Here is a 27,766-nt window from a genome sequence, read left to right as displayed (position 1 = left end):
GTCCCTGCTGTAACTTGCATCTTCATATTCAGATTCTACTTGTTCTGCTTTTTGGAGTTCTTTGTCAGGGGGGCAAGGTGGGGATTGACGCTCAGTCATGGTTCATTTTCATCATTTGTGACTGTCTTGAGGGAGTATTCTTCTAGCTGAGATATTTCCCACTCTTTTTATTCAAGCCTTCCTTTCCGCCTTCTCTCTGCTGAATTCCATTAGCTCCTCCCACCTGGTTGTCTGTTAAGTGCTCTCTGAGTCTGCAAACATTCTGCTTCATAGACTTACATTGGGGCAGTTTTGAGGAGGATCCCCCCCCCAAAAAAAACTTTGTGAAACCAATGTATCTGCGGGTTACTCCAAATCTGTTGGTGCTCCACCTGCATGTGCTCGAGTTATGTGTCCATAAGGATTATAACATTTCCAGCTCTTTCAGAAATAGATATGATGTATTCATTTATCACATTGATATTCATTTCACTCAGCCAGGCTATTGCAAGTCATTTTGCTTTCATCCCATATAACCTTCTGCCCATCAAAGGTAGCTGGTCACCATGTGTGCTTGCTTTGGGGGTTTGGGGAAGGTTGATATTTTTCTCAGACCATAAAGAGAAAATTTCATGACCCTTGCATCCTCTACAGTTTTCTTCCAATAAAATGAAGAGGTAATGATCAGAGAACCTTAGGGCAAATGTTTGGAGCGTCCTTTCAGATTCTGCTGTGCTTGTACTTAGTGCTATCCTAACCTTGCATAAGAAACCGGGAGAGAAATATAGCAGTTTCTTTTCTGAAGAAAAGAATCCTGTATTGGAGCTGCAGGCAAATCTGAGGGTTCCTTTGCAGAAATGTGAAACTCTATCCTAAGTTCACATTAAAAAACAGTGTTATTTCTGCTCTATCCGTTGTCCCCAAAAGACCTCTTTTCAGGGCAAATTTCATACCCATGCAAAAATCTTTATCTTTCTGTTTGGCAGTACTGCATATATAAATGAATGAGCTTTAAGGATTAGTCTGCAATCATCTGACCTCTCATGTTTTGTCTTAAATTAGTTTCTGCTTCTTCCCCTCTGGCTGACACACAGGAAATTGCATCTCAAACTTCAACTTTACTCTTCTATTCTTTCCCTCTCACTCAACCACCCACACACTCAACAAGTTAGATCTTTTTATTTCTGGTACAGAATTAAACTGACACACGGTGGCTTAGCCATGGAAAGAGAGCCTCGCAAATCGGCAGATCGCTTTGAGTGACATGCTTGGAAAACACAGAGGCTTCTCACCTTGGGGGGCTTGGACTTGGTGTAATGGTAGGATTCTTTTTCCTCATCAGCAAACAGCCATAGCAATTTTTTTTAAAGCAACAGTTCTCAGATCTGTTATTTGAATTTATATACCGCCTAGTATACAAATCTCTAGGCGGTGTACAGAATTTAAAAACATAAGACACTACACATTTAAAATTCATATGAAGATAAAATCATAATAGAGAAAAACACATTAATAACCTGAGAAAACAGGTACGTCTTCAGGGTCTTCCTAAAAGCAAACATTCATTCATTCATTCTTTCATTCATTCATTTGATTTCTATACCGCCCTTCCAAAATTGGCTCAGGGCGGTTTACACAGAGAAATGACAAACAAATAAGATGGCTCCCTGTCCCCAAAGGGCTCACATTCTAAAGTGAAACATAAGATAGACACCAGCAACCGTCACTGGAGGTACTGTGCTGGGGGTGGATAGGGCCAGTTACTCTCCCCCTGCTAAATAAAGAGAGTACCATGTTAAAAGGTGCCTCTTTGCCAAGTTAGCAGGGGTTAACAGAGATGGAGATGCTCTTATTTCCACAGGGAGCGAACTTTTGAACTTAGGCTGCCCTTGTAACTTGAGTATATTTGCAGGAGGCACCCAGCATTAAGGCCAGGAGAGCTGGTCTTGGGGTAGCGAGCATGCATCCCCCCTTTTGCTAAGTGGGATCTGCCTTGGTTAGCATTTTGATGGGTGCCCAGCCTACATGTGAGCACTGTAAGACATTCCGCTCAGGTGCTGGGGCCGTAGCTCAGTGTAAGAGCATCTGCATGCTTGTGTGCAGAAGGTCCCATGTTCACTCTAAGGCAGGGCAGCCTTTCTGGGTAGGGGAAAGACTCCTGCCTGTAACCTTGGAGAGCAGTAGACAATACTGAGCTAGATGGACCAGCGGTCTGACTCAGTGCAAGGCAGTTTCCTATGTCCCGTCTGTTCCACAACAGAATGTGCAAGAGATCCTTTGCTCATTGTCAGATGTGTATAGCCTGTTGGTGCACGTGAGGATAATCCCCACACTGGCATTAGAAAAGGAGTGGAACAAAATATCTCTGACCGCATGCACAGGGAAACATAAGAACGCAAGCTCTTCAAAATTGCCGTGGCCTGGTAGTGCAGTAAGTGCACTGTTACTACACCATCATCGCCAGAGGCGTAACTATAGGGGGGGCAGGGGGGGCACATGCCCCGGGCGCCATCTTTTCTGGTCACATGGGGGGCGCCCTCATGACCATTTTTAAAAAATTTTTTTTTAATTTTTTGTTAATACAAATGTTTCCTGCTCAGTGCAGCAGTGCTGCAGCAGTCAAGGGAGCGCGTCGGTGCCCCCTTCCCCACGAGCGGTCCCTTCCGCGCCGCCTGCGCCCCCCCGCATTGCTTTGCTGGCACCTGGCGGCCAGTCAGTGGCCTGGCTTGGCAGCGGCGGCGGGTGCTTGTGAGGAAAAACCTAAGTATAATGTAGTATGTTGGGGGGGCAGGGGGGCGCGGTGGGGGGGCGACATTTCAGTGCTTGCCCTGGGCGCCGTTTTCCCTAGTTACGCCTCTGATCATCGCAAACCAGCCCCATAAATCCAGCGTGGGTGAGCATGGCTCTACTGCTGGGGGCTTTCTGTCTTTTCAGGTCTTGACTACTGAAAGTGGAAAGCCATACTTTTTTCAGGATCCTATCCCTGAAATTAAGACCCTACCTCTCATATTCTGGAGGGAGGGACAGAATGCTCCTATCCCTCCCTCCACCCACCAAATAACTCCAGGGTGTGGGGCTAATCCGAGGTCTGAGAACCACTGTGTTAGTCTTTCCTTGGTGCTAAAATAAAATATGCTGCTGAGTGTAGTTGGTCCTGCTCAGATCATTATTTGACATTTAAATCCATCTTATTTATTTATTATTTCTCTGTGTAAACCGCCCTGAGCCATTTTTGGAAGGACGGTATAGAAATCGAATTGATGATGATGATGATGATGATGAAGAAATTGAAAGGCTGTGGCAGAAAAAGACCAAAATAATCTCAGTGGTAATTGGCACCCTAGGTGCAATTCCAAAACAACTTGAAGAGCACCTCAACACCATGGGGGCCACAGAAATCACCATCAGCCAATTACAAAAGGCAACTTTACTGGGAACTGCCTATATTCTGCGATGATATCTATAATAACAGCAACAACATTGATAATAACATTCAGCCATCCCAGGTCCTTGGGAAGGACTCGATGTCTGGATAAAACAAACCAGTCAATGACACCTGTCTGACTGTGTAAACAAGAAATAATAATAAAATGACACTGTGAAGTAACAGACCCCAAGGAGCCTTGGATGTCGTCCCAGGCGAGGCAGGAGCCTCTGTTCATCCCGTGCCTACAAGCTCAATGCAGGTGAATGGCAGCTTCCCTGTGATCGAGTGTGTGGGCACATACAGGGCTCTCAGAAAGCTTACGTAACTTTCTGGAAATGCCAGCTGTACAAACCAGCCTCTGCATGTGAGGCCTATACACGTGGGAGCTACGATTTGTGCAGTAGTGATTTTCCAAACCGCTGCAGTCGTGCAAGTGGTCACCGTGGCAATGTTTCCGAGGCTATGTGGAATTGTAGCGTTAGAAGGGACCTTTGAGCTCCTCTTGTTCAACAACCTGCTCAGTGCAGGAAACTGCTACAGCATTCCCTGTTTAAAAACCTCTAGCAAAGGAAAATCCTCCACCGTGTGAGGCAAACTGTTCCATGGTCAAATAGCAGTTCCAGTTAGGACATTCCGCCTAATGTCTAGTCTAAGACCAGATTCACACCAAGCATGGAATCGGCCATTCAGCAGAGATGCTGCAGCCCTGGGCACATGTGCGAGGCTTACTTCCAGGCTTGGGTGTGGCATGAGAACTCACCAGTCACAGCACAGCATGCTTTCCTTGCAGCAAGGAAGTGGACGTCGGTCACTCGCTTCAGTTCTCCATTACAGAGGTCTAGTTCTGTGCCACAAATAGGGTAGGATATTCCAAGATTGGGCATGACGTATGACCTGACCAATCTCGGCACATCGTTCCTGAGACTGGAAGTAGACCTTGTGTGTGCCCAGGACTGCTTCAGCTCAGCTGAACTGCTAGCTCAACACTGCATGTGAGCCCAGCCTGTTGCTTGTAGTTTCAACTCATTGGTTCTAGTCCTTCCCTCAGAGTAGATGGGGAGTGCATTTTAAGGGAGCCATGCCCCGCCCCGCCAAACTGGCTTGCCTGCAGGAGCCCAAGCTGGATCGGCACTTCCCAAAGGAGGTGCCAAACTGGTTTGTGCACATCCCTAATGCATGGATAGAGTGGTTAGAGTGTTGGACTCTAGCGGTTAGAGTATTGGACCTAGGACCGGGAAGACCCGAGTTCGAATACCCATTCAACCATGGAACTTACTGGATGACTCTGGGTCAGTCATGTATCTTTCAGCCTAACCTACCTCACAGGGTTGTTGTGAGGATAAAAATAACCATGTACACCGCTCTGAGCTCCTTGGAGGAAGAGCGGGATATAAATGTAAATAAATAAATGAGCAGGTTGAAATGCAACATCCAGTCTTATGTATGGTAGATTTCTACTTTGCAGGTGCCACCAGCTGAAACAATTCCTCAGGTAAAGAAAGAGAAGCACAGTACCCAGGCTGCTAAGAACAGAGCTAAGAGGAAACCTCCCAAAGGCATGTTCCTTTCTCAAGAAGATGTGGAGGCTGTTTCCGCCAACGCAACCGCCGCTACCACCTTGCTAAGACAACTGGATATGGAATTGGTCTCCATCAAACGACAGGTACTAGCATCTTCCTGTGACGAAACGAGGCTTTTAAAAATCATCAAATACATATTTTCCAAAGGAACTGCCATCGGTCTCAATTCGGAGGCTCCCTGGGGGATTTATAGCTTGGACGAGATGTTTTGCATGGGGCTGAGACTTGATTAACAAGCTGTCAGCCGAGCAGCATGTTTTAGAACAAAATTATTTCAGCTTGGCTTTCTATTTACAGTGCAATAAGGTACAGTGTGTGGTTTGCCAGCTTTCTGTCTCTTTCCCCAAGATGCTACTACAGACTTCCATAAATTACAACTTATATATTCTATCTTCATACAGATTTCTCCCCCTTTGGAAAACATTCCTTTTTGGTTTTTTGCATATTGAGTAGCTGATGTCTTTCTCCCTTAATCTTTTACTCATTTAATCATCATCTGCATATTCAAGGCCAGAGGTAGGACTAGCGAAGCATCCCGTTTCCTGCCATGCTAGCCCTGTGCAGCTAGAGTTTCTCTCTCACCTCTCTCTTTCAAGAGCTTCATTTTGAAGGGACTGCTCTTTCTCAAGAGTTTTCCAGTTGTAGGACTGACCCATCAATGGCAGAAATCGGTGTTCCCAAGGGAGGTCCAAACTCCACCCAGATATTTCCTATTTTGTCCTGACTGGACCCAGAGGCTGAATGGCGATCACTTGATTCTCCTGTAACGAAGGAGGTTCCTCCGTGTTCTTGTTGGGACCAGAGGAGGAGGAGCGCTGGTCTTGTGTTAGCAAGTGTAAATTGTGTCCTTTGCTAACCAAGGTCTGCCTTGGTTGGCATTAGGATAGGTGACTACATGTGAGCGCTCTAAGATATTCCTCTTAGGGGATGTGGCCATTGCTCAGAGGTAGAGGACCTACACTATTGTATGCAAGAGGTTCCTGGCATCTTCAGGTCAGGCTGGGAGACACACATGCCTCCAACCTTGGAGACTGTGTAAACAATACTGAGCTAGTTGGACCAATAGTCCCACTCAGTATAAGGCAGCTTCCTATGTTCCTCCCCAGTGCTTGAATTGCAGGAAATCCAAAGGGGTTCTGGTCTCCTTGGCTACTGGTCCCCATAGGAACATAGGAAGCTGCCATATACTGAGTCAGACCATTTGTCTATATAGCTCAGTATTGTCTTCACAGACTGGCAGCAGCTTCTCCAAGGTTGCAGGCAGGAATCTCAGCCCTATCTTGGAGAAGCCAGGGAGGGAACTTGGAACCTAGATGCTCTTCTCAGAGCGGCTCCATCCCCTAAGGGGAATATCTTCCAGTGCTCACACTTCTTGTCTCCCATTCGTATCTAGCCAGGGCAGACCCTGCTTAGCTAAGGGGACAAGTCATGCTTGCTACCACAAGACCAGCTCTCCTCATTTATTGATAACTCATTGATAACTATAATAACTCATTATAGTTATTGTTTTAGAAGACTATTGGGAGCAGGGGGAATCTAAAACTGGGAGGTGGGGTATCTGAAATTAATTAAAAGGCCGCCTACCTGTCCTTCCATAATTCTTACTGTGGATCCTTCCCCATGTTGATTAGCCATGTTGATGATTATATGATCAATCTTTATTTATGCTAAAGATATTCATTCTCTCTAACAACTTAAACATATCTACTTGTCCATAGGCCAAGTAGTACGACTTGCCCTATGGATGTCTGTAGCACTGTCAGATTTTAATAGATGTATATGCATCACAGCCACCTTATGGCGCAGCTGGGAAATGGCTTGACTAGCAAGCCAGAGATTGTCAGTTCGAATCCCTGCTGGTATGTTTCCCAGTCTATGGGACTATATCTGGCAACAGCGATATAGGAAGATGCTGCAAGGCATCATCTCATCCTGTGTGAGAGATGGCAATGGGTAAACCCCTCCGGTATTCTACCAAAAGACAACCACAGGGATCTGTGGCCACCAGGAGTCAACATCGACTCTACGGCACACTTTACCTTGATATGCATCACACAACTTAAATTACTGATGATAAACCAAACATTCCATTTGAGGGATAGTATATAGTGGAGCAAGGGATGTTGTTCCAAGACCACAGTGACCTTTACAAACCTGAACAAAGTTAGTGTAACCATTTCTGCCACACTTTATATTCATTTATACCAATGCCGAAAAATAATCTGTTGTACGTATTCATTTTACTACATTTATAACTTCTGTTATATCTTGAGTGTCTGTTTTTCTTACATCTTATAGGTTTGAAATAAGTCCCCAGTTTTATGTCTCTTGAGGGATATTGCTTGAAAAACTCAAAAAAAAAATGAATAGATTGTGTGCATTGTGAATGCCATGTGAATAACTAGAAACAGAGGAGAGTGGAAAGACCCACCGCAACAGCACAGCAAGAGAAACACCACTCACTGCAATTCTCCACTGACACAACTGTTGCTGTCTTTCTTTTCTTGATATGCTTCTGCTGCTTTCTGTTCTTTCTACTCCTTTCTCATTAGATCTCAGGAACTAGAAGTACAAGAGAAGTTACAAGCCCTGCTAACTGAGCAAAGAGGCACCTTTTAAAAGTGGTGGTTCTCATATATTTAGCAGGGGGAGAGAAACTGGCCCTATTTAACTCCTTCAGTGGCTGTTGCTGGTCTCTCTTTGTCTTTCTTTTTAGAATGTGATGCCGTTGAGGACCGGGAACCATCCTCTTTTAAAAAAAAATTAATAGACCACTTTGAGAATATTTCTCTGAAAGGCGCTATATGATTGTTATATTATGTAGGTATTGATCCATAGCTCAGTGGTAGAGCATGCAAAAAGTCCTGTGTTCAATCCCTGGCAGCATCTCTAGCTAGGGCTGGGGAAGACTCCTGTCTGGAATCTTAGAGAGCTCTTGCTAGTCAGTGCAGACTATACTAAGCCAGATGGACCAATGGTCTGACGCGGTAAAAGGCAGCTTCCTATGTTCCTAAGTGGCTGCCAGTGAAAACAGCAGCTTCATGTCCCCTTCTCCTCCCCACCCCACTTCCCCAGTAACAGCCGTTGAAACCAAAACGCATCATATGATGTCACTGGATGCAGTGATGTCATGTGTCAAATTCTGGACTAGCCGATGTTCTATGCAGAAGAGGGGGATGAAGTAAGCAGCTTCTGCTTACCGTGGTAGCCATGCAGTTCTTGTTGTATCTAGTTCCACTCTCTCAAAACATCCAGTTTTCTGCTGTATATTGAAACAGAATATGTTTCGGAACAGGACTTCTGTGTCCTTTCATCTGACACCTTTTTAATTTTTAAAATATGGAGTTATTTTCTTTTGCTGTGTGTTGTGCTGTTAGGGGTTTTGTATGCAGGCACTCATCCCTTTAAAGGCCTGCACTTAACTGTTAGTTACATCTGCGCATAGAGGTCTTTAAGGGCAAATGTTCTCTCTAATTCAAAGACTGAGCGTACTTCCCCAGTTATTTCCCACTGAGTCGTATGCCCTTTGAACTCTCTCTGAGATCATTCTGACCGGCACACCTCAGCCTTAACCATTCCCTCAGATTTCTAGAAGCCTTAGAAAAGCTTAGATCTGGTGCAGTCTTGAATTAAAGTTCTCGTTTCTCCCCTGGAGTCATTCAGCTCAGGAGGGAACTGTAGTCCTCTGAGCAGTAGTGACAAAAAATATAGGTTCTTGGGCTCTTTTTTAGAGAATGGAGAAAGTGTTGCAGAGCATTGCAGACAAGAGGGCCAACTGCTTAACCGTTTTCTGAATTTCTGTTATGTCTATATTGATAGAAGAATCTTTCCCCCTCCTCAGATTCAAAACATCAAGCAAACAAACAGCGCACTGAAAGAGAAACTTGAAGGGGGAATAGAACAATACAGGCTACCAGAGGTAGGTTTACTTTGCAGTCCTCTCTCCTAATCTTGACAAAAGGAATGGGTGGGGTGCAGAGACCTTGCTGATTTTGTACTTGCTGACTTGGGGCCTTGGGCTTCAGCAGGATTAATGATTCTGCCCGAGAGAGGCAGGGAGAGAATGACGCTTGAAACTCCTGCACAAAGGGTCTAGCTGATGGAGCTTAATCATGCCATAGGAGATCTTGCTTCCCTGTAATTGATGTCCCTGAACTATCAGCCCTGCAGGTTTCATGTGTAGGGAGCGAAGGAGGGGATCTCTTTGGATTAGGGCCAAGGGTGCAGGAAGAGAGAATTAAGTGAGGAGCAACACTTCATTTGCATTTTTGGAAGGAAAGGCAATGGCACTTGGCAGGGGCGAGAGAGAAATGTTGAAGGCGAAGATATGGGCTACTCAGTTTGATGGGGGGAGAAAGATACTTTTGCGGGGAGATAGGGGTTATTAGGCAGGGGCCAGGGGAGAGAGCAATCTGTGAGGGGTGAGAAGTGTTATTAGCTTGCTGGAAGCGAGAGTTCAGTAAAATGAGGGAGGGAATTCCTCAGATGCTTGCTGGGGGGGGGGATCTGTACCCTTGATTAGGGCTGTTACCCGATTTTAAAAAAAATCTTAGTTGCCTTAGGAGTTCTTTTGAATTGAAAGATGTGCGCATGCCTTAAACCAGCGGTTCTCAACCTTGGGTTCCCGGATGTAGCATCAGTCCCTGCTACATCATCCTGTGCTACATTAAGGATGTGTAAACAAGTTTGATTCCTAACCTGTTTGACATCGAACCAGTTCGGTTTGAAGGCTCAATATTGGACCCACTCACCCACCCCACACAGAGTTTGGTTTGATATAGAGCTGAACACCCACCCACCCCACAGGCCTGTTTGGGGGTGGGTGGGGGCTCTAAGTTTTAAAAGGCCACGCAGAGGCCCATCGGGCATGTTCAGCAGCCTCCAAAATGGCCACCACCATGGAGGGCAGGCCCGGACCAAGCCAAAGACTGCCAGAACCTGCCAATTTGGACAGTAATGGAGGCCAGTGGGGGGAGGGGGAACCTCCGGAGACACACACACACACACACACACACACACACACACACACACACACACAGAAGCCCCCTGGGGCAGCAGCTGTGAGTTATTTTTCTTTTTTAAAATTTTCTTAAATTGTGGAAACACCCCCCCCCCCGACCGAATGGGGTGATGGTTTCGGGATGCACAAAACTGAACATGTCCAATTTGAGTTTGGACTCGAACCAGGCAACCTAGTTTTGTTCACACTCCTATTCTACATCACCCCTTGCTACAATGGTCAAAGGCCATCTGGGGGCCTAGGAACCCCTGCCTTAAATAAGAATAGTCAATTAATTTGTATGCATTTTAGTCGATTAATTGATTACATCTTTATTCGTTTGCAAATGAGAGAAAGCAATATTCTAAAAAAGAATTATTTATCTTTAAAAAATAAGTGTGTGTGTGTACACTTGCATGCTCTGTGTGTGTGTGTGTGTGTGTGTGTGCGCGCGCGCTGTGTGTTTCATTAATGCATATGGAGCTTTACACAGTATAAAAGCCCTTGCTGCAAAAAGCTTCCAATGGAGCCAATAGAGGAAGGGGGCAGGGTTAAACATGGAAATAATATGTAAATATTTCAGTGTATGGCAGGTTATAGAGACTAGGGGTTTGTGTCAAAGGCTTTACAAGAAAGGTGAATCTAGAGGAGGTCTTTGAAGGAAGTAAAAGAGGAGGTGTGCAGGTATTCTGGGAAGCACTTCGAAGCATAAGGGGCTGCAGATGGCGCCTATTTGTATTGCAGCAAGCATCATAGAAGAGGCATTTTCTCACATACACGCACAAGCGCATGCACACACACCTCTTCTCAGTTGGTGCTTGCCACCTGCTTTGTACAAGTACTCCTATTAAAAATATTTTTCAAAGTGTAAGGATGGGTATGGAGCCATGGGTCAGTGGTAGAGCATTTGCTTGCATGCAGAAGGTCCCCGGTTCAATCCCTGGCAACATCTCCAGGTAGGGGAGAGAGAGAGACTCCTGCCTAAAACCTTGGAGAGCTGCTGCCAGTCAGTGTAGACAATACTGAGCTAGATGGGCCCATGGTCTGGCTCAGTATTAGGCAACTTCCTTTTGTTCCTAGGTATCTGCTGCTCTGTTAATTGGGAGAACCTCTTTAATCTGTCAAAATATTTATAACTGATTGATCCATTAAAAGTTGCGGCCCTACTTCTGATTTTGTTCTGCTGAATGTGATCCAAATCATCAGCTCATTAAAAGTACAAGCAGTGTTCTTTTGGAATTGGAGACATGTACACATTCTCTTAATATCCATAATAGACAGCTAATGAAGCATTCCTCTTTCTTCACTGTCTGCCTCCTGATTTGTGATATGGTCATGTAAGAAGAACTTCCCTCTGTGATGTTCCACACACCTGTCTCATTGCACAATAATGTGGGCCATAAAATTACTAAAGGCAACAAAACGTCATATATAGTAGTAATAATAATTTTTAAAAAGTTAAACCAGGAGAAAGTCAAAATAGCAAATCATATAATCCAAGGACCTGCTGAAATAACTAGGCATGTGCCCGAAACACTTTGGAGGCCATTGTAAAGGCCTCCGAAACGTTTCGGGCTAGGGGCCGCTTCGGCGTTTCGGGCTAGGGGCCGCTTCGGCGTTTCGGGCTAGGGGCCGCTTCGGCACAGGCGGGAGTAGCGCTCACTCGCACACTTGCGACTTCCGGCTGAGGGCAGAAACGGGGCGGCAGGGAGGAACGCTGCCGCCCCGAGGGGCTTAAAACCGACAGCGCGCCGGTGGGGGAAATGCGGCGGGAGGGGTGAGTACACCCTCCCCCGCCCTTAAAGCTCTACCCCTGCCGGCGCCGAAGATCATCATGCACATCCCTAGAAATAACCACCTTTTGAAAATGACTGCAGAGCACCAATGAAACAGGAGCAGAATGAATTCCCTGTGGAAGGCCTTTTTGTGCATCTCAACCAACTGGGCTATCATTTAGAGTTGGACATTGGACTGGTCAAGAGAAACTTGATCAAGTGTCTAGTCAAGTATTTGTAAAGAACAGGAAAAAATTGCTGTCAGAGCAGCAAAAAAATATTTTGGCATTCACTGACTCACCATCCCATGTATTTTACTCCAACCAGTGTGTTTAGGGTTCTTCCAGATGGCAATAAACAATGCTTTTGAAAAGAGCTTGCCTGCAAATTGGGAGCTTGGCTGGCCTCCACATGTCCCTACAACCTTGTACCTTCTCCAGAGGACGTTCATAGGGTGAACACACAGACAGCCCTCAGGGACCTCGTGCATTTTCTGCAGTGCCACCTGCCAGCCTTGCTTTCTGCGCAAGAAATCCACCATGTTTTTTTAATGCATAGATAAAAGAGTGCATTAATCTCAGAAATCAAGAGCTGGCCAGCAGATGGTGCTGGAGAAATAGCACAAGGTCCTTACCTGGCCATCTGACCATAGGGATGTGTGAACTGGCTCACCCTTGAGCCAGTCTGCCCTTGAGCCGGACCCGGTTCTGCTTGAGCTCCAGTGGCCTCAGGGGGTGCTGCCATTGCTGGGGTGTGTGTGTGTGTCTTGGGGAGTACCCCTCACTCCACTGGCCTCCCCCGCAGTCTTGAAAGGGCTGTTTGGGGGCCTTTTCAGCCCTTTCTGGGCTGGCAACAGCCATTTTTGAGGCCGCCACACACGTGCACTGGCCATTTGTGTGGCCAGATCCCGAAACGGCTCTTCCAAGACTGATTGGGGAGGCTGGCAGCAGGAGGGGTACCACTGGAGGACACCCGGTGGTAGCAGCAACCAGGCCCATACCAGATCAGGACTAGGGCCCGGCTTGACGTGAACAAAACTGGACTGGGCCCAGTTCGGCGCAAGTCCAGTCCAGTTGGACTCGAACCGAACCGGGCTTTCCAGTTTTGTGCACACCCCTATCTGAACAGCCTCCAAGTTATCACTGGGAAAGAAGACTCAAGGCTGTAGGAGTGGGTGGATCCTGAGTAAGCTCTTGCTTCCAACTTGTGGACAAGCTCCTTTCAAGGTACTGTTTGTTGCCATCTGGAAGAGTCCTCAGTCTGCTACTCTCAACCGTTGGTTTTTCTGCACCTGCATCCCGTTTCACAGATGCTTTACAGAGCAAAGAGCCAGATCACATGGACGTACCTGTAGCAATCAAGATGGTGGTTCTAGGTAGTAACATTTGCCACTGGTGACTGCTCATAGCAATAGCACTAGCACTAGCACATTTATATACCGCTCTATAGCCGGAGCTCTCTAAGCGGTTTACAATTATTGCCCCCAACATTCTGGGTACTCATTTCACCGACCTCGGAAGGATGGAAGGCTGAGTCAACCTTGAGCCCCTGGTCAGGATCGAACTTGCAACCTTCTGGTTACAGGGCGGCAGTTTTACCACTGCGCCACCAGGGGCTCATGTCATGTCTGGGGATGTGCACGAACAGCTCGGGCGGGGCAGAGGTCAGTTTCTTTTGTAAGCAGGACCTTGCCTGCTCCTCTGCTGCCCTGCTGCTTTTCTGGGTGTGACACTCGCTGTTCAAAAGCAGCAAGCTTTGAGGGAGCAGCACTGCACCTTGTGCTGTGCTTGAGGGAGCACAGCACCTTGAGGGAGCAGCACTGCACCTGCACGTGGCCTTTTGAACCAAGCACCACACCCGGAAAAGCGGAGGAGCAGACCAGGTCCTGCTTACCTGCTTTTTAAATGAACCGCCCCCCACTCCGCTGAACTAGTTCGAATGCTGGCACCCAAACCACTTTGGTGCTTCCCTAAGGAGGCGCTGGACCAGTTTGGGCACATCCCTATTCCTGCCTAGGGGTGCCTGCAGTTCTAGCAAGTGGCCAGTAGGAGGTGATTTGCTGTGCTCCCAGGCCTTGCTCCTTCCTGAACTGTCAAATTACATCATTAATAACATTTAGAAATGTAAGCTGCCACTACACAGTGATATTCTTGGCTTCATGGAATATTTCACCAATCGTCCGGTTCATACACTCAGTGTATGAACTGGGCAATCCTTGCACCTGATCTGTGCTTAGATCAGTTGGCTTCTGCCTTTCTCCCCTTCATTTTTCCAGCTGTCAGTCAACTAACTAAATAATGAATTGCTTCTGCCATTTAACTGGAGAGATCCATTTGTACTGCTGAGAGGAATAATGAAGGCTTTATTTAACAAATGACTGTACTCCTCTCCAGGCTCAAGCAATTTGTTCATTATTTCATTTGTATACAGTTGTCAGGCTGGGGTTTGAAAGCAGATCTGTTGCCTAAGTAAATGATTCTTCTTATTTTTTGTGACACTTAGGTTACACAGAAATTTAATGCACGCTGGACCACAGACGAGCAACTCCTAGCTGTGCAAGGTATGGAGCTATAAATCTGTTCCTCTCTATTGGAGGGTGACCTTTTTCCTCTTCATGATGGAGAATTTCAATTTCCTCATTGGCTAATGGGAGAATTTCTCTGCATCCATATGTGCCATGATATTGCATACTACGTCAGGAGCCTCAGAGGTGATGCCGATTCACAAGCTGCAGCTGAGGCCGCTCCGCGGTGACCCAGCTGTAGTTCCGTTCTTGCAGTTAGTGATGTTGCTGACACTTGTGCTTCTGGGCTCAGCAGACACATCTCGGACTCTTAATATTCACCTTAAAGAGGAGTCCAAGTGAGAATGTTGCTCTTGCCTTCGCTGCCCCTAAAGCAGGGCTGTGTAACTTTGGCCTTCCTGCTGCGGTTGCACTACAACTTCCACCACCCTGACTGTGGGCTGCTGTGGCAAGGGATGATGGGAGTTGTAGTCCAACAGCAGCTGGAGGTCTGAAGTTGTGCAGCCCTGCCCTAAAGCCTCTCCCACCCACTCATTAGCCTCCACCAATCCCACTTCCTACTTAACAGGATGGTTTGCTCCAACAGTGGCAAGCTGCCTGGAGAAGTGTTTCCATCCCTCCCCTCTTAGATGCCTATGCTGCATAATATCATGCCATGCTAAGCTGTCATTCCCCTAATCATTGTATTTCCCAGGGGCCCGGCATAGTCGCACTAAGGGTGAAAAGGGTGGAGATACTTAGGCCCCCCCTCCTTCCTGCAGCTTGCTCTGAGCGTGGCAGACGAAGGGGCCTGGATGGAAGGAATTAATTTGAGTTGGCTCAGGAACACGACTTCCTGGTTTGGGGTCCCCCGCCCCCTTGGTTAGAAGCTTGGGTTACTTGCAAGCCAACCTACTCAGTGTTTCTGGGGTTGGGATTGGCTAATCACTACGCAGTGATGTCTGATGCATGTTATGGGTGGTTTTGGTTAAAGTGGGAAAGGTTTTGCTGGAAGTGGTAGTTCTGCCCATGTAAAGTATTTTCCAAGATCATAAGGTTGTAGACTTTACCACCTTGTACATTTTCAGGCAAAAATGCCAAGTGTTGCCTGGTGTAATTCTTCCCCTTAACACTATGGGCGGGGCCACGATGATTTGTGGAAGCGGCTGAAACTGTAATCAGGACTCTTCTAAGTTATAAAGAAAGACAAAGATGTATTTTTCAGCTTTTTTGAAATCTTGGCTTTTCCTTTTTTTCTAAGCAGGCATGTAGCCCTTACAGCTTTACACAGATAGTTTGAAAGTGTGTGGGCTATACCTGGTGAAATCTCAATAGCTGGGGGCAGGGGTGGCTGACTGAATAAAATTAGTAGTGGTCAGTGGGTGAACCTTCAGTGCCTTGCATAATCTCTTGCTCCCCCCCCATTATGCAAATGATTAGGCTAAAATATGCACATCACCTTAATCAACATTTTAATGGGCTACAAAATTAGAAAACCACAGGGCTGTGTGGGCGCCAGGAGTCGAAATCAACTTGACGGCACACTTTACTTTACAAAATTCCACTTCGCTTTGTACATGTGAGGTGGAGAGGTTTTTGCAGCCTCAGGAACTTGCTTACTCCCAGGGAGATATCAGTTCCCAAAGGGAATATCAGGCTTCAGGTCTCATCATTGGCCTCTTTTCCCCTTGGCATTCCTAGGCAGTGGTATCTGCGTAGAGTTAGTTAAGCTCAGGTCTTACTAGCTGTATGTGATGAAGACTAGTTATGTCTTGCTCCTAGACTGTAGGCTTTTCCCACAAGAGGCAAGTCTCAGTCACACACCAAACTGAGTGAGTAAGATTCTCACTCTCTTCCTCCAGACAGAACTTCCTTTCTTTTATGCCTGGAGGCAGTGGGAGGAGGGAATGATTTCCTTCAATGCCCTTCCCATTTCCTGCTTCTCTTCCCAGCCTCCACTATCAGTGACTCACGAGGAGACTGGCTCAGCTGCTCTGCCTTCCAGACAGGACATTTAAAAACAACAACTGCAGAATACACAGTGGCCTGGCTATATTTCTTAAATCTATTTGCTGACTTCTAAGTTGTTAACAACTGTGATGAGGCTTTATTTGTTCAATTTGTACCTAGTTTTACAGGGTGTTCTTTTCTGTTCCTATAACCTCTCCACCATGTATTTGGGGCAAAGATCTCTTAATTTAAACCCATCACTGCCCTGTTCTCTCATTCTGGTAGGGTGCAGTGTTCTAACAAAGCCAGTTCAAGTTCAGTAGTCAAGAAATGACAACCATCATTTCTCAGTAGCCTTTAGGCTCCCGTTGCCACGTCGCTATAACCACTTTTCCCATTTGCAGCGATCAGAAAATATGGCCGTGACTTTCAGGCAATCTCAGATGTGATTGGAAACAAGTCTGTGGTGCAAGTGAAAAACTTTTTTGTAAACTACCGGCGGCGTTTTAACATAGACGAAGTCCTACAGGAGTGGGAAGCAGAACATGGCAAAGAGGAGGTGAATGGAACCAATGCCCAGAAACCTGTCAAATCACCGGATAATCCCATTAAAGTGTCTGAAGAGGAAGATGAGGTAATTCATTTATTTAACATATTTCTATACTGCCCAAAACTCGGGTCTCTGGGCGGTTTACAATAAAACAACATAGGAAGCTGCCATATACTGAGTCAGACCGTAGATTCATCTAGCTCAATATTGTCTACACAGACTGGCAGCAGCTTCTCCAAAGTTGCAGACAGGAATCTCTCTCAATCCTATCTTGTAGATGCTGCCAGGGAGGGAACTCGAACCGTTCTGCTCTTCCCAGAGTGGCTCCATCCCCCGAGGGGAATATCTTACAGTGCTCACACTTCTAGTCTCCCATTCATAGGCAACCAGGACAGATCCTGCTTAGCTAAGGGGACAAGTCATGCTTGCTACCACAAGACCAGCTATCCTCTCTTCAACACACATTAAAACATTAAGACAATTTACAATTTTAAAACAATGTTAAGTTCTATAAGTCTAATGGAAAACTTGGATGTACAAATGTGTCTTGACAGCATTTTAAAAGGTTGTCAGAGATGGGGAGGCCCCTATTTCAGTAGGGAGTTCATTCCAAAGCTTCTGGCTGGCAATGGAGAAGGCCCGTCTCTGAGTAGTCAGCAGACGAGCCGCCTCAGATGATCTCAATAGGTGGCAGGGCTCATAGTGAAGAAGGCGTTCTCTTAAATACCCTAGCCCTAAGCTGTTTAGAGCTTTATAGGTTATAACCAGCACTTTGTATTTTGCCAGGGTAAAGATTTATTACAATCTTTCTGCTCCACCTTTTCTGTCAACAGAAAGGACTCTCCACCAGGATTGAACAGTCATAACTGATACCATAACAGCATATCAATACAAAGAACAGATTGGAATATTAAAACAGATTAGAATAAAAGAACAGATTAAATATAGCAAATATAACAGCATACTAATAGCAGACTGCATTAGGAAAGGCAGGAGTTCAGGACAAAAAGCTCACCATAATAGTAACGTTTTGATCATAATGTTTGTCGGCAAAGCAAGTGCTAAATGAGCCTTCCAGGGTCAAGCGTTTTCTAACACTGCTGAGAAGACCATGTTGTGTGTGCCCAGCAACAATACCCAGACAGCATAGAGCAGGGCCCTTGTCACAGACTTGGGTAAATTGGTAGGTTCATGTGGGAGATTATCATCCTTTAGAAATCCTGGCCCCAAATTAGAGGTAGTGTGATTTCTTTTCTTTTCTTCCTGGTCTTCTGAACCTTGGGAAGCTGTATGATTGGGAACCTGGCTAGGGACTGTCAAATATTCATTGAAACCAAGAGTGGTTGATAGGTTATATGGTGAGACTGATGTGAGTTGTTTTTAGATTGTTTAGCATCTTCCAAGTGTGTACTGATGAGACCTACTATGGCTGGGATCAACATCATGGGGAACATGAGGTTCCCCCATCCTAAAATATGGAGGGAACAATGTTCCCTCTAAGAGGAATTCCCAGATATTGTTGACTACAACTCCCACAATCCCCAGCCAAAGGCCATTGCAGCTGGGGATGCTGGGAGTTGTAGTCAACAATATCTGGGAATCCCTGTTAGTGGGAACACTGGTAACTTGGGAAATCCATGAATGATGTGTCTGAGCAAAGGGGAACTGCTGACTCCCTGCTCTCATGTTAGCTGTCTGCAGGCATTTGTCTCTTGCTTTATTTCCTTAGGGACAGAAAAAGGGACTTGGAAATGTAAACACTGTCTGTATATGTTTTTTTTAAAGGCTCTTTTCCCTCACCCCATTCTCCTTCTTTTTTCTTTTTGTCCTCCAGGCTACCTCTGTGTTGGATGTCAGATATGCGTCTGCTTCATGAGAAACTCAGGTAGCCTAGAACAATGTTATGTTTTGACTACTGTGTTATCCACGATATCAGGTATTAGCAAAACCTCAGACAGCCATATCTCTGTGGACAAGCAGCTATTACCAAAAGAGAGAGAGAGAGAACAAATCTCAAACAAAAGGCAAACACTTTTGGTCCTGAGCAACATTTGCCTTAATTTTCTCTTCAGTCCTCCATTCTGCCTCCATTTATGGCTTCCACAGTTCCTGGGACAGACTCTGCATTTTCATCGGTATCCCACGCAAAGCATTGGCTACTCCTCGAACAATCTACATCAGTGTGTAAACCTCGATGAGTCAACTCCCCTCCCCAAGCAGTTATCTCTGGACAGCAGGGGTGTTTCTAAAACCTGCTCCCTTGTAGGGTATTACTATGTATTGCTACATGGCCATGTGTGATTTTTTAATTTTAAATTTTTGCTTATTTTCTGACGTAATCATTACTCCTAAGATGACAATTCCTTTGAGTGAGCTTTCTGTCCGAGAAAAGTGTTGTATGTATGTCAGGTGAGCAGACAGCTTCTCTGAAGTCATTGTGACTTCAGGGCTGCAAACGATAGCTTGTCACCTGGCAAATACAATTCTTTTCTCGTGGCTATAATTTCCTTCTAGAAATCTCACCAATTAACTGTGATTTTTTTTTAATGATTATTGTAATGGCATTTTATTTAGTGCAAAAGGGAATGCATTGCCTGTTTCCTGCTTTGAACTAATCTACCCAAAAACCTCCCCAGGAAGCCCCTTGGCATCTGACATACTTGCTCTCTAGGGCAGGGCTTCTCAAACTGGGGTCCCCAGATGTTGTTGGATATCCCATAATCTTGGGACTTCTAGTAGTTGAAACCCAACAACATCCAGGGACCCTAGTTTGAGAAGCCCTGCTCTAGGGGAAATGCCAACACAGGTGTGTTTGTGTTTGACCATCCAGGGGATTAATGCAAAACACCAGCTTTTTCTGTATGTTTAGGGGTGGTATTTTCTTTTGTTGTTTGCATCTGGAGCATATGCCTCTCTTTTTCTTTTTAAAGTGAGTGGAAGCTACACAGTAACGATGCTTGGTTAATTACCTGCCCAGCTGGGAGCTTGGCAACACCAATGAGAGAATTAGAATGGAGAGCTTCAGTGCTTTTAATGTGTGTTTTGCATAGGGGAAACCCCAGAGTAATCTTCCAGCCTTGTATTTTATTCCCTTTCTCCCCTCATTCTGACTCTCCCACCCTCTGAGAGCTGCTTTAGCATGGTTTCTTCCCGTGCCAACGTTCATGCCTCCTTGCAGCCATGGTGAAGTTGGGATGGGAAACGGCAGACTTGGTGACACTTCTCCAGTGGCTTTCGTCTTCCATCCTCAGTGACATGGAAGGCTTCTGTACCAGTTGAGTTTTTAACTGCCTCCCCGCCCTATAAATTAGTGGTGACAGTAAAAAAAACCAATCAAACTAATATTTTACTTGCATCTATCCCCAGATTATTATTATTTTAATTGACTAATAATCTGATCGCTTTGAATATCATAATCAAGTTTAAATAAATGTGTAGATAATGAAAACCTCTTTATTCGATACAAAGCATAAGATTAATTTACATTTTAATCAACAAGCCCAACCATTTATTGTTGGATAGAATACCGCACCCTATATATATAGTAACAGTTGATATGTTGCTCTTCCCTTGCAGTCTGACTGATTTTAAAATTTGCCTTCACCGACTGAAAATTAACCCCCGCTAATTAACTAAAGCTTTAGCTTAATTAACCTGCCAATTAAATTTTATCAAAGCTTGCAGCCCTCATTCACATTTTTGTTTGATATACCAAACAGCACCTCAAATATGTGAGAAGGGAGGGAGAAACGTCTAGTCATAACTCTGTTTCCTGAGGTAATGTAAATGCTTTATTTTTAGAAGGGCCTGTCCCTTCCGTTTTGATAATTGAAAATTTGCAGTTGCAGCACAACAGGTGGCTTATTCCATATGGCCTGCATAAGCCTCCATCCACAGCTTAACCATCGCTGTGGACCTGAGATTGCTCTGAAGCTTATTTTTATTCAGGGAGCTTCCACTAGGCATATAAAGGCAGAGCTGAATTTGATTGTCTTTTCCAGCAATAAGACCACAGGAGGATGGTAATCGGTGTGCAGCTAACTTTGTATTATTTCTCAAATTTGTAGACCACCCCAAACTTCCAGCTGTGGGTGGTTTACAACATAAGACAAATTAAAATGAAAACCTTAAAACAATTTAAAACCACAGTCAATTAAAAAGCTTGGGTGGGGGAAAAAAAAGAGTCTTTAAGGACTTGTAAAAAGTTGTCAGAGATGGGAAGGTTCTTATTTCAGCAGGGAACACATTCCATTGTCTTGGGGCAGCAACAGAGAAGGCCTGTCCCTGCGTAGCCACCAGACATGCTGGTGGCAACTGCAGATGAACCACTCTGGATTATCTCAGTGGGCGGTGTGGTGCTCAGTGATCCCTCCCAGTTACTGAAAGTAGTAGTAGCCTATACTGTTCCACCACCGATACTTGACCATTTCCCTCCAGTTGCTTAGAGCAGGGGTTCTCAAATCTGAGTTCCCAGTTGTTGTTGGATTATAATTTCCATTGCACAACTCCAAAGTAGTTGTGCAATGGATGATGTGTGGTGTTGTCCTACAACATCTTGGGACCCAAGTTTGAGAACTTATAAGTTTGCTTAGAAGCAAGTGACTGATGAATAGCTCTGAAATAGCCCCCAAGTGAGCCAGTCCAAGGCTAGTTCTTGGCATGTTGGAAGTACCTGTTAAACCAAGTCTGCTTCTGGGCTTCATAGCAGCTGTCTAAAGATGGAAGTGTAGGAAAAGTCTAGATGCAATGGTGCCCGTGGTCTTGGGCCAAGTCTACATGTGCCACAGATTGAGGTGACTAGGCTTTGCAGTGGTAGAATGGGTTGTACCACTTTACAGTGGTACAGAGCTCTTTTGATTGCTTCCCTTCTTGAAGGATTTCCTACAAATAAGGAAACTAGTACACTTGTAGAGAAGTCCCAGCCCAGGCCTGCCTGCTGTGCTGGTTTTCTTTTTGCAGAGAATTAATGTTGGGGAGCATTCTGAAGTGTGGTCCACCTGACTGTCATGGTTCAGTCTTGCTCTTCCAGCTCTTTCTGCTGCATGTGTGTAGACCAGACCAGCCTTAACTTGCTTGAAAAACAAGAGGGAAAGCGAGGATACCCCAGGAATTACAAGAGAAAAACAGCAATGAGGAAGCCCTTTGAAAAATAACACTAGCTAGGCTAATATGAAACAGAGAGATGAACACCAGCGTGCATATAATGAGATCTTTGGCTTCCTTCCTTAATTAACTCCTAAGTGACACCTCCTTGTGCCTGTGGTATCTGATCCATCTTATGAGCTCTGGGAATTGTACATAATTCCTAACCTCTGCATCTTAAAGTAGGTCTGGTCCCTGCCAGCAAAGTGTAGAGAAAGTAACGCTACCAAGTGTTGCGATGACCAGAGATTGGTGTATTTTAAATATATTCTACATGAAAACATTTAGGGCTTTGGGTTGTTGCCTTCTCTTCCCCCCGCCCTTTCCCGCTTTTTCCTTTTTTCCCCTTTTAGGCTCCCTTTTTAATCCAGCCACAGTACTAGACAGTGTGCAATTTTATAAAATCAGGAATAGTTTATATATATGTTTTATATTAAATTATCGAAAGGTTTAAGGGTCTGCTGGGATTGGCCTTGAATGGTTAGCCTCAAATTCATACTGAGAGCTGAAATGTATGATTCACGATTTATGTGGCGTAGATATTGCTGGGCTGTACCATTTCTCGCTGCATGTGGGGAGGTGATTGTTTGAAAGCTCTTGCCAATTATTTATGAAAAATCTCTGTGCACTGGAAACTGGCATGTCAGAAAGAAGACTAGGCTGAAACCCTATATATGGAGCATTTGCGTAGGGCTGTGTTCTTCGCTGCACGGTCCAGGAGCCAGTGGCGGTTCCCATCGACCCTAAGTGGGGCTACCTGAATAACCGTTTGTTAGGCCTGTGGGAAGCCTTGGCTGAAGCCAAATGCACCATACAGCCCCCCACCCCCAGCACTGTGTAGAGGCAGTGGTTCCCACCATGTTGACCTTTGCCCAGCACCAGTGGGACTCTTTCAAAGGAAATGGAGCCCTGTGGAGCCCCAGTGCTGTCTTGGAAGGTGCACAAGGAACACTGGGAAGTGTAGTCCTTCCCGGTGCTGTCCTCATAAAGCTCTACGGGGGGGATGTTGAGAAGGACTATACTTCCCAGTGCTCCATGCATGCATGCCAAGATGGTACTGGAGCACAAGAAGGCTCCATTTCCCTTAAAGAAGCCCTCTCCCTGATGCTGAGGAAAGCGTAGCACTGCGTGAAGGTCAACACAGTGGGAAATGGTTCTCAGACTGAAGGGTTGGGGGTTTGTTTGTTTGTTTGCCAAAGTGGCCTCCACTTGAAAAATAGTGATGGTCACTAATGAAGGCTAAGATTATGTTATTTCTCCTCTGTCTGAAGTGGCACCGTCCAACCATTGAGGCTGGTGATCATGTGGCTAAGCTCCGAGGTCAAGTAAGTTAGGTTGGCCTCTCCTGCAAACCTACCAAATGTATCAGAAAAAGACTGGGTTTTGACTTGATCCCCTGTAGCAGTCAACACAGAATTCCTCTAAGAGGAACAAAAATCATGTCTGTTCCCTCAGCTCTTCACTGCTACTTTATTGTTGACGTGCATACAATAAATTAGCACAATTTTGTGTGTTCTGTTAGTTGAACTATGCCTGCAACTGTTCTATTCTGAAATGGAAGAAATTATTTAGCATTCAATGTTTTTTAAACAAACTGGGCTTCTGAATGAAAAGGCCTCGACTTTATCATCCAAGTATTGCATTAAGGCTCTGTGTTCTTATCAGAAGGGTCCACAAAGATTACTACATAATATGTAATATTTGCTTACATTTTGTTTCCTTAAATTTTCAGTGTGAATGTCATAATTATATATATTTTGTGGAAGATGGGAAATTTTATTTCCTCCTAAGTATAAGTTATTGTGCATAACTATGGTATCGCTAAAGTAAAAAAAGTGGTACTTTTTAAAACTTCTAGTTTTAGACATTTAAACAAATGTATTGTATATGCATCGGAATTTTACATTTGTTCTATTTAATTTTTAAATATAGTTGTGTAACATGCTAGGTAATTTTTTCATCCCTCTCCCCCCGCTCATCCATCAGCACCTTGTTACTTGAATATTGTATCCTAACTAGTCTGAGAAACAGTGATCAAACTTGTGTAAACTAGAACTAAGGGAGGAAGCAACATATATTATCTCTCTCTTGTGCTTAAACAGCTTCTGCAACATTGTATGATCATCTGCTTTGTAGTCGCTGCAACCAATAACACAGCTCTAAAGGGTTGGGTTGTTCATCTGTATGTATTCCACAGATTTTTAATTGCTCCTTTGCCTAGTCCCCCTTTCAGAGGTTGAGTTTGTGTAAGATCCCCATGCACACCTTCCCTCCAGGTGTATACTAAACTTGCGGAGAAGGAAGGGGACATGGCCATTGGCTATACCTCTGACTGCTACGTGGCTGCTTCCCCTTCCCCTGAATCCCAAGTGTTCAATGGCAGTTGTGAAAGGGGTTTCTACCCACCTACAGCCATAGAGTCTTCCATGTAATTGGAAACACTTTGTGAACAGAGTTCCCAGTGCATGGAAGACCATCCGCAGATACAGCTGTACGTATGTAGAGGCCCTTTTTGCTGAATGCACAGAATTGAGGCCAGAGTGTGTGATTCTACTTCCTCCCCCACTCATTTAGTATACATGTGAAAGGAAATTTTGTAAGGGATGAAGTCAGGAGTTTTCAATCTTGGATCCCTAGGTGGTGTTGGACAACTTCCATCATATCCAGCCACAACGGCCAAAGGATGATGACAGTTGTAGTCCAATAACATGTGGAAATCAAAGGTTGGGAACCCCTGTGCTAGCCAATGTGTTGTTCACCTGGGTGCCCAACCAGTCCCCATCCTGTGTGCCCCAGAGGAAGTTGGTTAATATGCCACCTCCCTGTAGTGAGGTTAGCTCAGAGAATCAATGGACTGTTCATTTTATTATTACTTACATTTTATAATAAGGAGCTCAGGACAGCATGAAAGGTCCCCCCCCGCTCCATACCCACACACTATTTAATCCTCACAACAACCCTGTATGGTAGGTTAGACTGGATGAAACTGGCTCAGGATCACCCATGGTCTAGTGGGAATTTGAAATTGAGTCTCCCTACTCCTCACCCAACACTCTAACCAATAGACCATGCTGTAAAAGGAAAGGGATAGTATAAGCCACTCCAGAATCACTGGAGCAGATAACACTTTCCTTTTCCCCTTACATTCTACTCTTGAGGTTGTAGCAGGTAAGGGTAAAGGGACACTGATTGCAAGAGGAAACGGAGTGCCAGTCAGAAGTCTCTAAATCCCAGTCAGACGAGAGTCGGAATGCCCTGGTGATATTGGTTGTTTAGGCCCATACAATACTCTGCTCCTTGCCCAGTGGGGAGTTTTGACATTACCTTTGAGTATGCCATATTGCAAGCTGTTTCAAAGGTAGCTTTATCATGTGGCATTGGTAAGGAGGAGGGTGGTTGTCAGGAAGGAGGGAAAATCTAGCAACCCGCCCCCACACCTCTTGGGCTCAAGTATCTAATTTCACTGGCTGACGACCTGACTACCGCAGTGCACACACAGAGGGGCTGTGGAGATGTGATTGGGGCTTATGTGCAACTCCCACAGTCCCTCTACCCATGTGCCTGAGCTCCAGAAGCAATCTGGAGGAGAGGAAACACATCATAAGAACATAAGAACAGCCCTGCTGGATCAGGCACAAGGCCCATCTAGTCCAGCATCCTGTTTCACACAGTGGCCCACCAGGTGCCTCTGGGGAGCCCACAGGCACTAAGTATGTGCTTGCCCTCTCTCCTGTTGTATATCCCCTGCAAGTGGTATTGAGAGGCATCGTGCCTCTGAGGCTGGAGATGGCCCACAGCCATCACCACATCATTACCTCTCTTCCAGGCTGCTTCTGGACCATGGGCAGAACGTGGATTTTTCATCCACTTGTACAACAGTATGTAGAAGGACCGAGAGAGTTATACATGAGCCCCAAGCCCCATTCAAGCTTCTGTGATTAGCAGCTGGGATCTTCCGAGGTTCTTTCAAAACATCTGAATAGGCCTTCAGTAGCCAGGATGTCGGCCAGTATTCTTTTGGACCTGTTACTTGGCTTTTCTTTAGCAACTGTGATCACTGTTTTGCAACTTCGTTTTTTTGAAAGAGAAAAACTTCCTTCAAACACCATCTTGACAATTTCCTTTCCATTTGAGCACCTTCTGAAGCCTGACTAAAACATGCCTATTGTCACTTTAACTCCATGTCTTCGCTTAGTTTCTGCCCTGCCCCCCTTAGGCTGTTGGTATCTTGCATACTGAATAAGAGCCAACCAGTTTGCTACCCTTGCTTGGTAACTGCATAGGCAAGTTGTAAGGACTTTGTAATTTTAAAAAACCTCCAAAAGTAACAAAACAAACACACACACACACATCATGAGAGCCGTAAGTTTTTTCTGAGTCTATATTTTTAAATGCATTTAGAGATGACCGGTACCCAGGTTCAAAAATGAGTGGCACTATTTTTAATGAAAAACCAGATTGCAGTTTTATTCGTTCCAGTGTGTGTCCACAGCTAGTCAAAATCCACTCACCTTGTGCAATGCCTCTGAACCCCAGGAGTCCTTTCTGCTGCTCCCTGGAATCAGTACAGTTCCTTTTTTTTCCTGGCACCGTCTGCCATGCTCTGGTTCTGCATAGCTCCCACTCAGTGGCGCCCGCACCGGACCGTCTATTTGTACGCATCACTGAAACAAGGCGGGGCTGCCCATGAGCAGTGCCTGTTTGATTGCTGTCACTGTGGATAGTAAAGCACAATTACAGTGAAGGTGATAGTTCTGAAGACAGAAGGTCAGTATACGGCTATGCATGTTGTATATTAATGAGTGTTTATATTCATATTCTCCTCAAAATGAAATTTATACTGGAGTGTATAGTATTCAGTTATGTAGATTTCTTCACTTTTGTGTTAACTTCTCATAAATGCTTACAATTTTTCCCCTCCTACAAACTTTATGATGTATAAGGTTAAGTTTGCATATATAATAAAGTGCTGTATAGCCTTTGAAGTGATTAAAAATTATGCATTTGGGGGGTTGGGTTTAAAAAGAAGTATGTAGTAATAATGCTGTTGTAAGTAATATTTTTCATGTCTCTCTTTTTGGCCTTTTTGCGCCCCCCCCCCCCCCATTATTTAGCACACTTACTGTGATGAACGTTCATAGAATTATAAAACTGCTTAGCCACTGAAAAATAACAGTTTGGGGATTTGTTTTTGTTTTCCTTGAATTATCATTTTACTGTAAGAGGAATTACGGGGGGAGGGGAGTTCACAATTCATTTGTGAAATTCTACATAGTTCATTTTTTTTCTATGATTTCCAATGTTTGCTGACATTAAATAAAAAAAAAATCAAACCAGTAATGTAATAAAATATGTATTAAAAAGCTTCATCATTCCAAGATGGATGGGACTGGGGTTTATTTACTTGTCAACGCAGTTCTCTGGAACAGTTCTCTCTCTTAAAACTTCATTTCTGCATGTAGAAGAGATCTGGTTTACAAACTGGAGTCTGGCATTTCGACTGGTTCTGATGAGTGGAACGGGGAAATGGGAGGTGGTGGGCAAGGGAGGACAGAAGTCCAGATCCAAATAGCCATGTAGTGAGCTGTGCATGCACAATGTAGTTGCCCCTTCCGCATTCTGCAAGCAGTCCAGCATATTGTCAAATAAGTTGCCTTAAAAGTTTGTTTATGTTGGATGCACACCAGACTTGGAATGGCATAGAAGACATTGGGTGGGTTCACACGTAATGACGGCAAGTAAGTATGAAAGAACGTTTGGTTTCCAGTGGGTGTGCGTCCCCACTCCTGCTGCTGGTTCCATGTTGTCAGGACCCAGAATGTTGGGTGGAGAACGTTGGGTACCCTCTTCTGCCCAACATT

At 45.0% G+C, this 27,766-nt stretch overlaps 1 protein-coding gene across 4 annotated transcripts in view; it reads left to right on the top strand.

Moving 5' to 3' along the window:
* RCOR1 (REST corepressor 1) overlaps positions 1-27,287 on the top strand; it is a 187,665-nt gene extending 160,378 nt beyond the window's left edge. For 2 of the 4 annotated variants that reach the window (XM_053277308.1, XM_053277335.1), the window contains 5 exons: positions 4,857-5,069; positions 8,828-8,905; positions 14,263-14,320; positions 16,618-16,847; positions 18,598-27,287. In XM_053277308.1, coding sequence (XP_053133283.1) covers positions 4,857-5,069; positions 8,828-8,905; positions 14,263-14,320; positions 16,618-16,847; positions 18,598-18,639 — 621 coding nt within the window. In that variant the 3' untranslated portion in view covers positions 18,640-27,287. The remainder of the gene's footprint in view (positions 1-4,856; positions 5,070-8,827; positions 8,906-14,262; positions 14,321-16,617; positions 16,848-18,597) is intronic. The other 2 variants (XM_053277316.1, XM_053277325.1) reach the window with 2 other exon arrangements.
* Positions 27,288-27,766: the final 479 nt, after the last annotated feature.

The sequence above is a fragment of the Hemicordylus capensis genome, chromosome 1, assembly GCF_027244095.1.
Source record: "Hemicordylus capensis ecotype Gifberg chromosome 1, rHemCap1.1.pri, whole genome shotgun sequence".
Taxonomy (NCBI): domain Eukaryota; kingdom Metazoa; phylum Chordata; class Lepidosauria; order Squamata; family Cordylidae; genus Hemicordylus; species Hemicordylus capensis.
The sequence above is the reverse complement of the archived record's forward strand: the minus strand, read 5'-3'. Positions and strand labels throughout refer to the sequence as shown.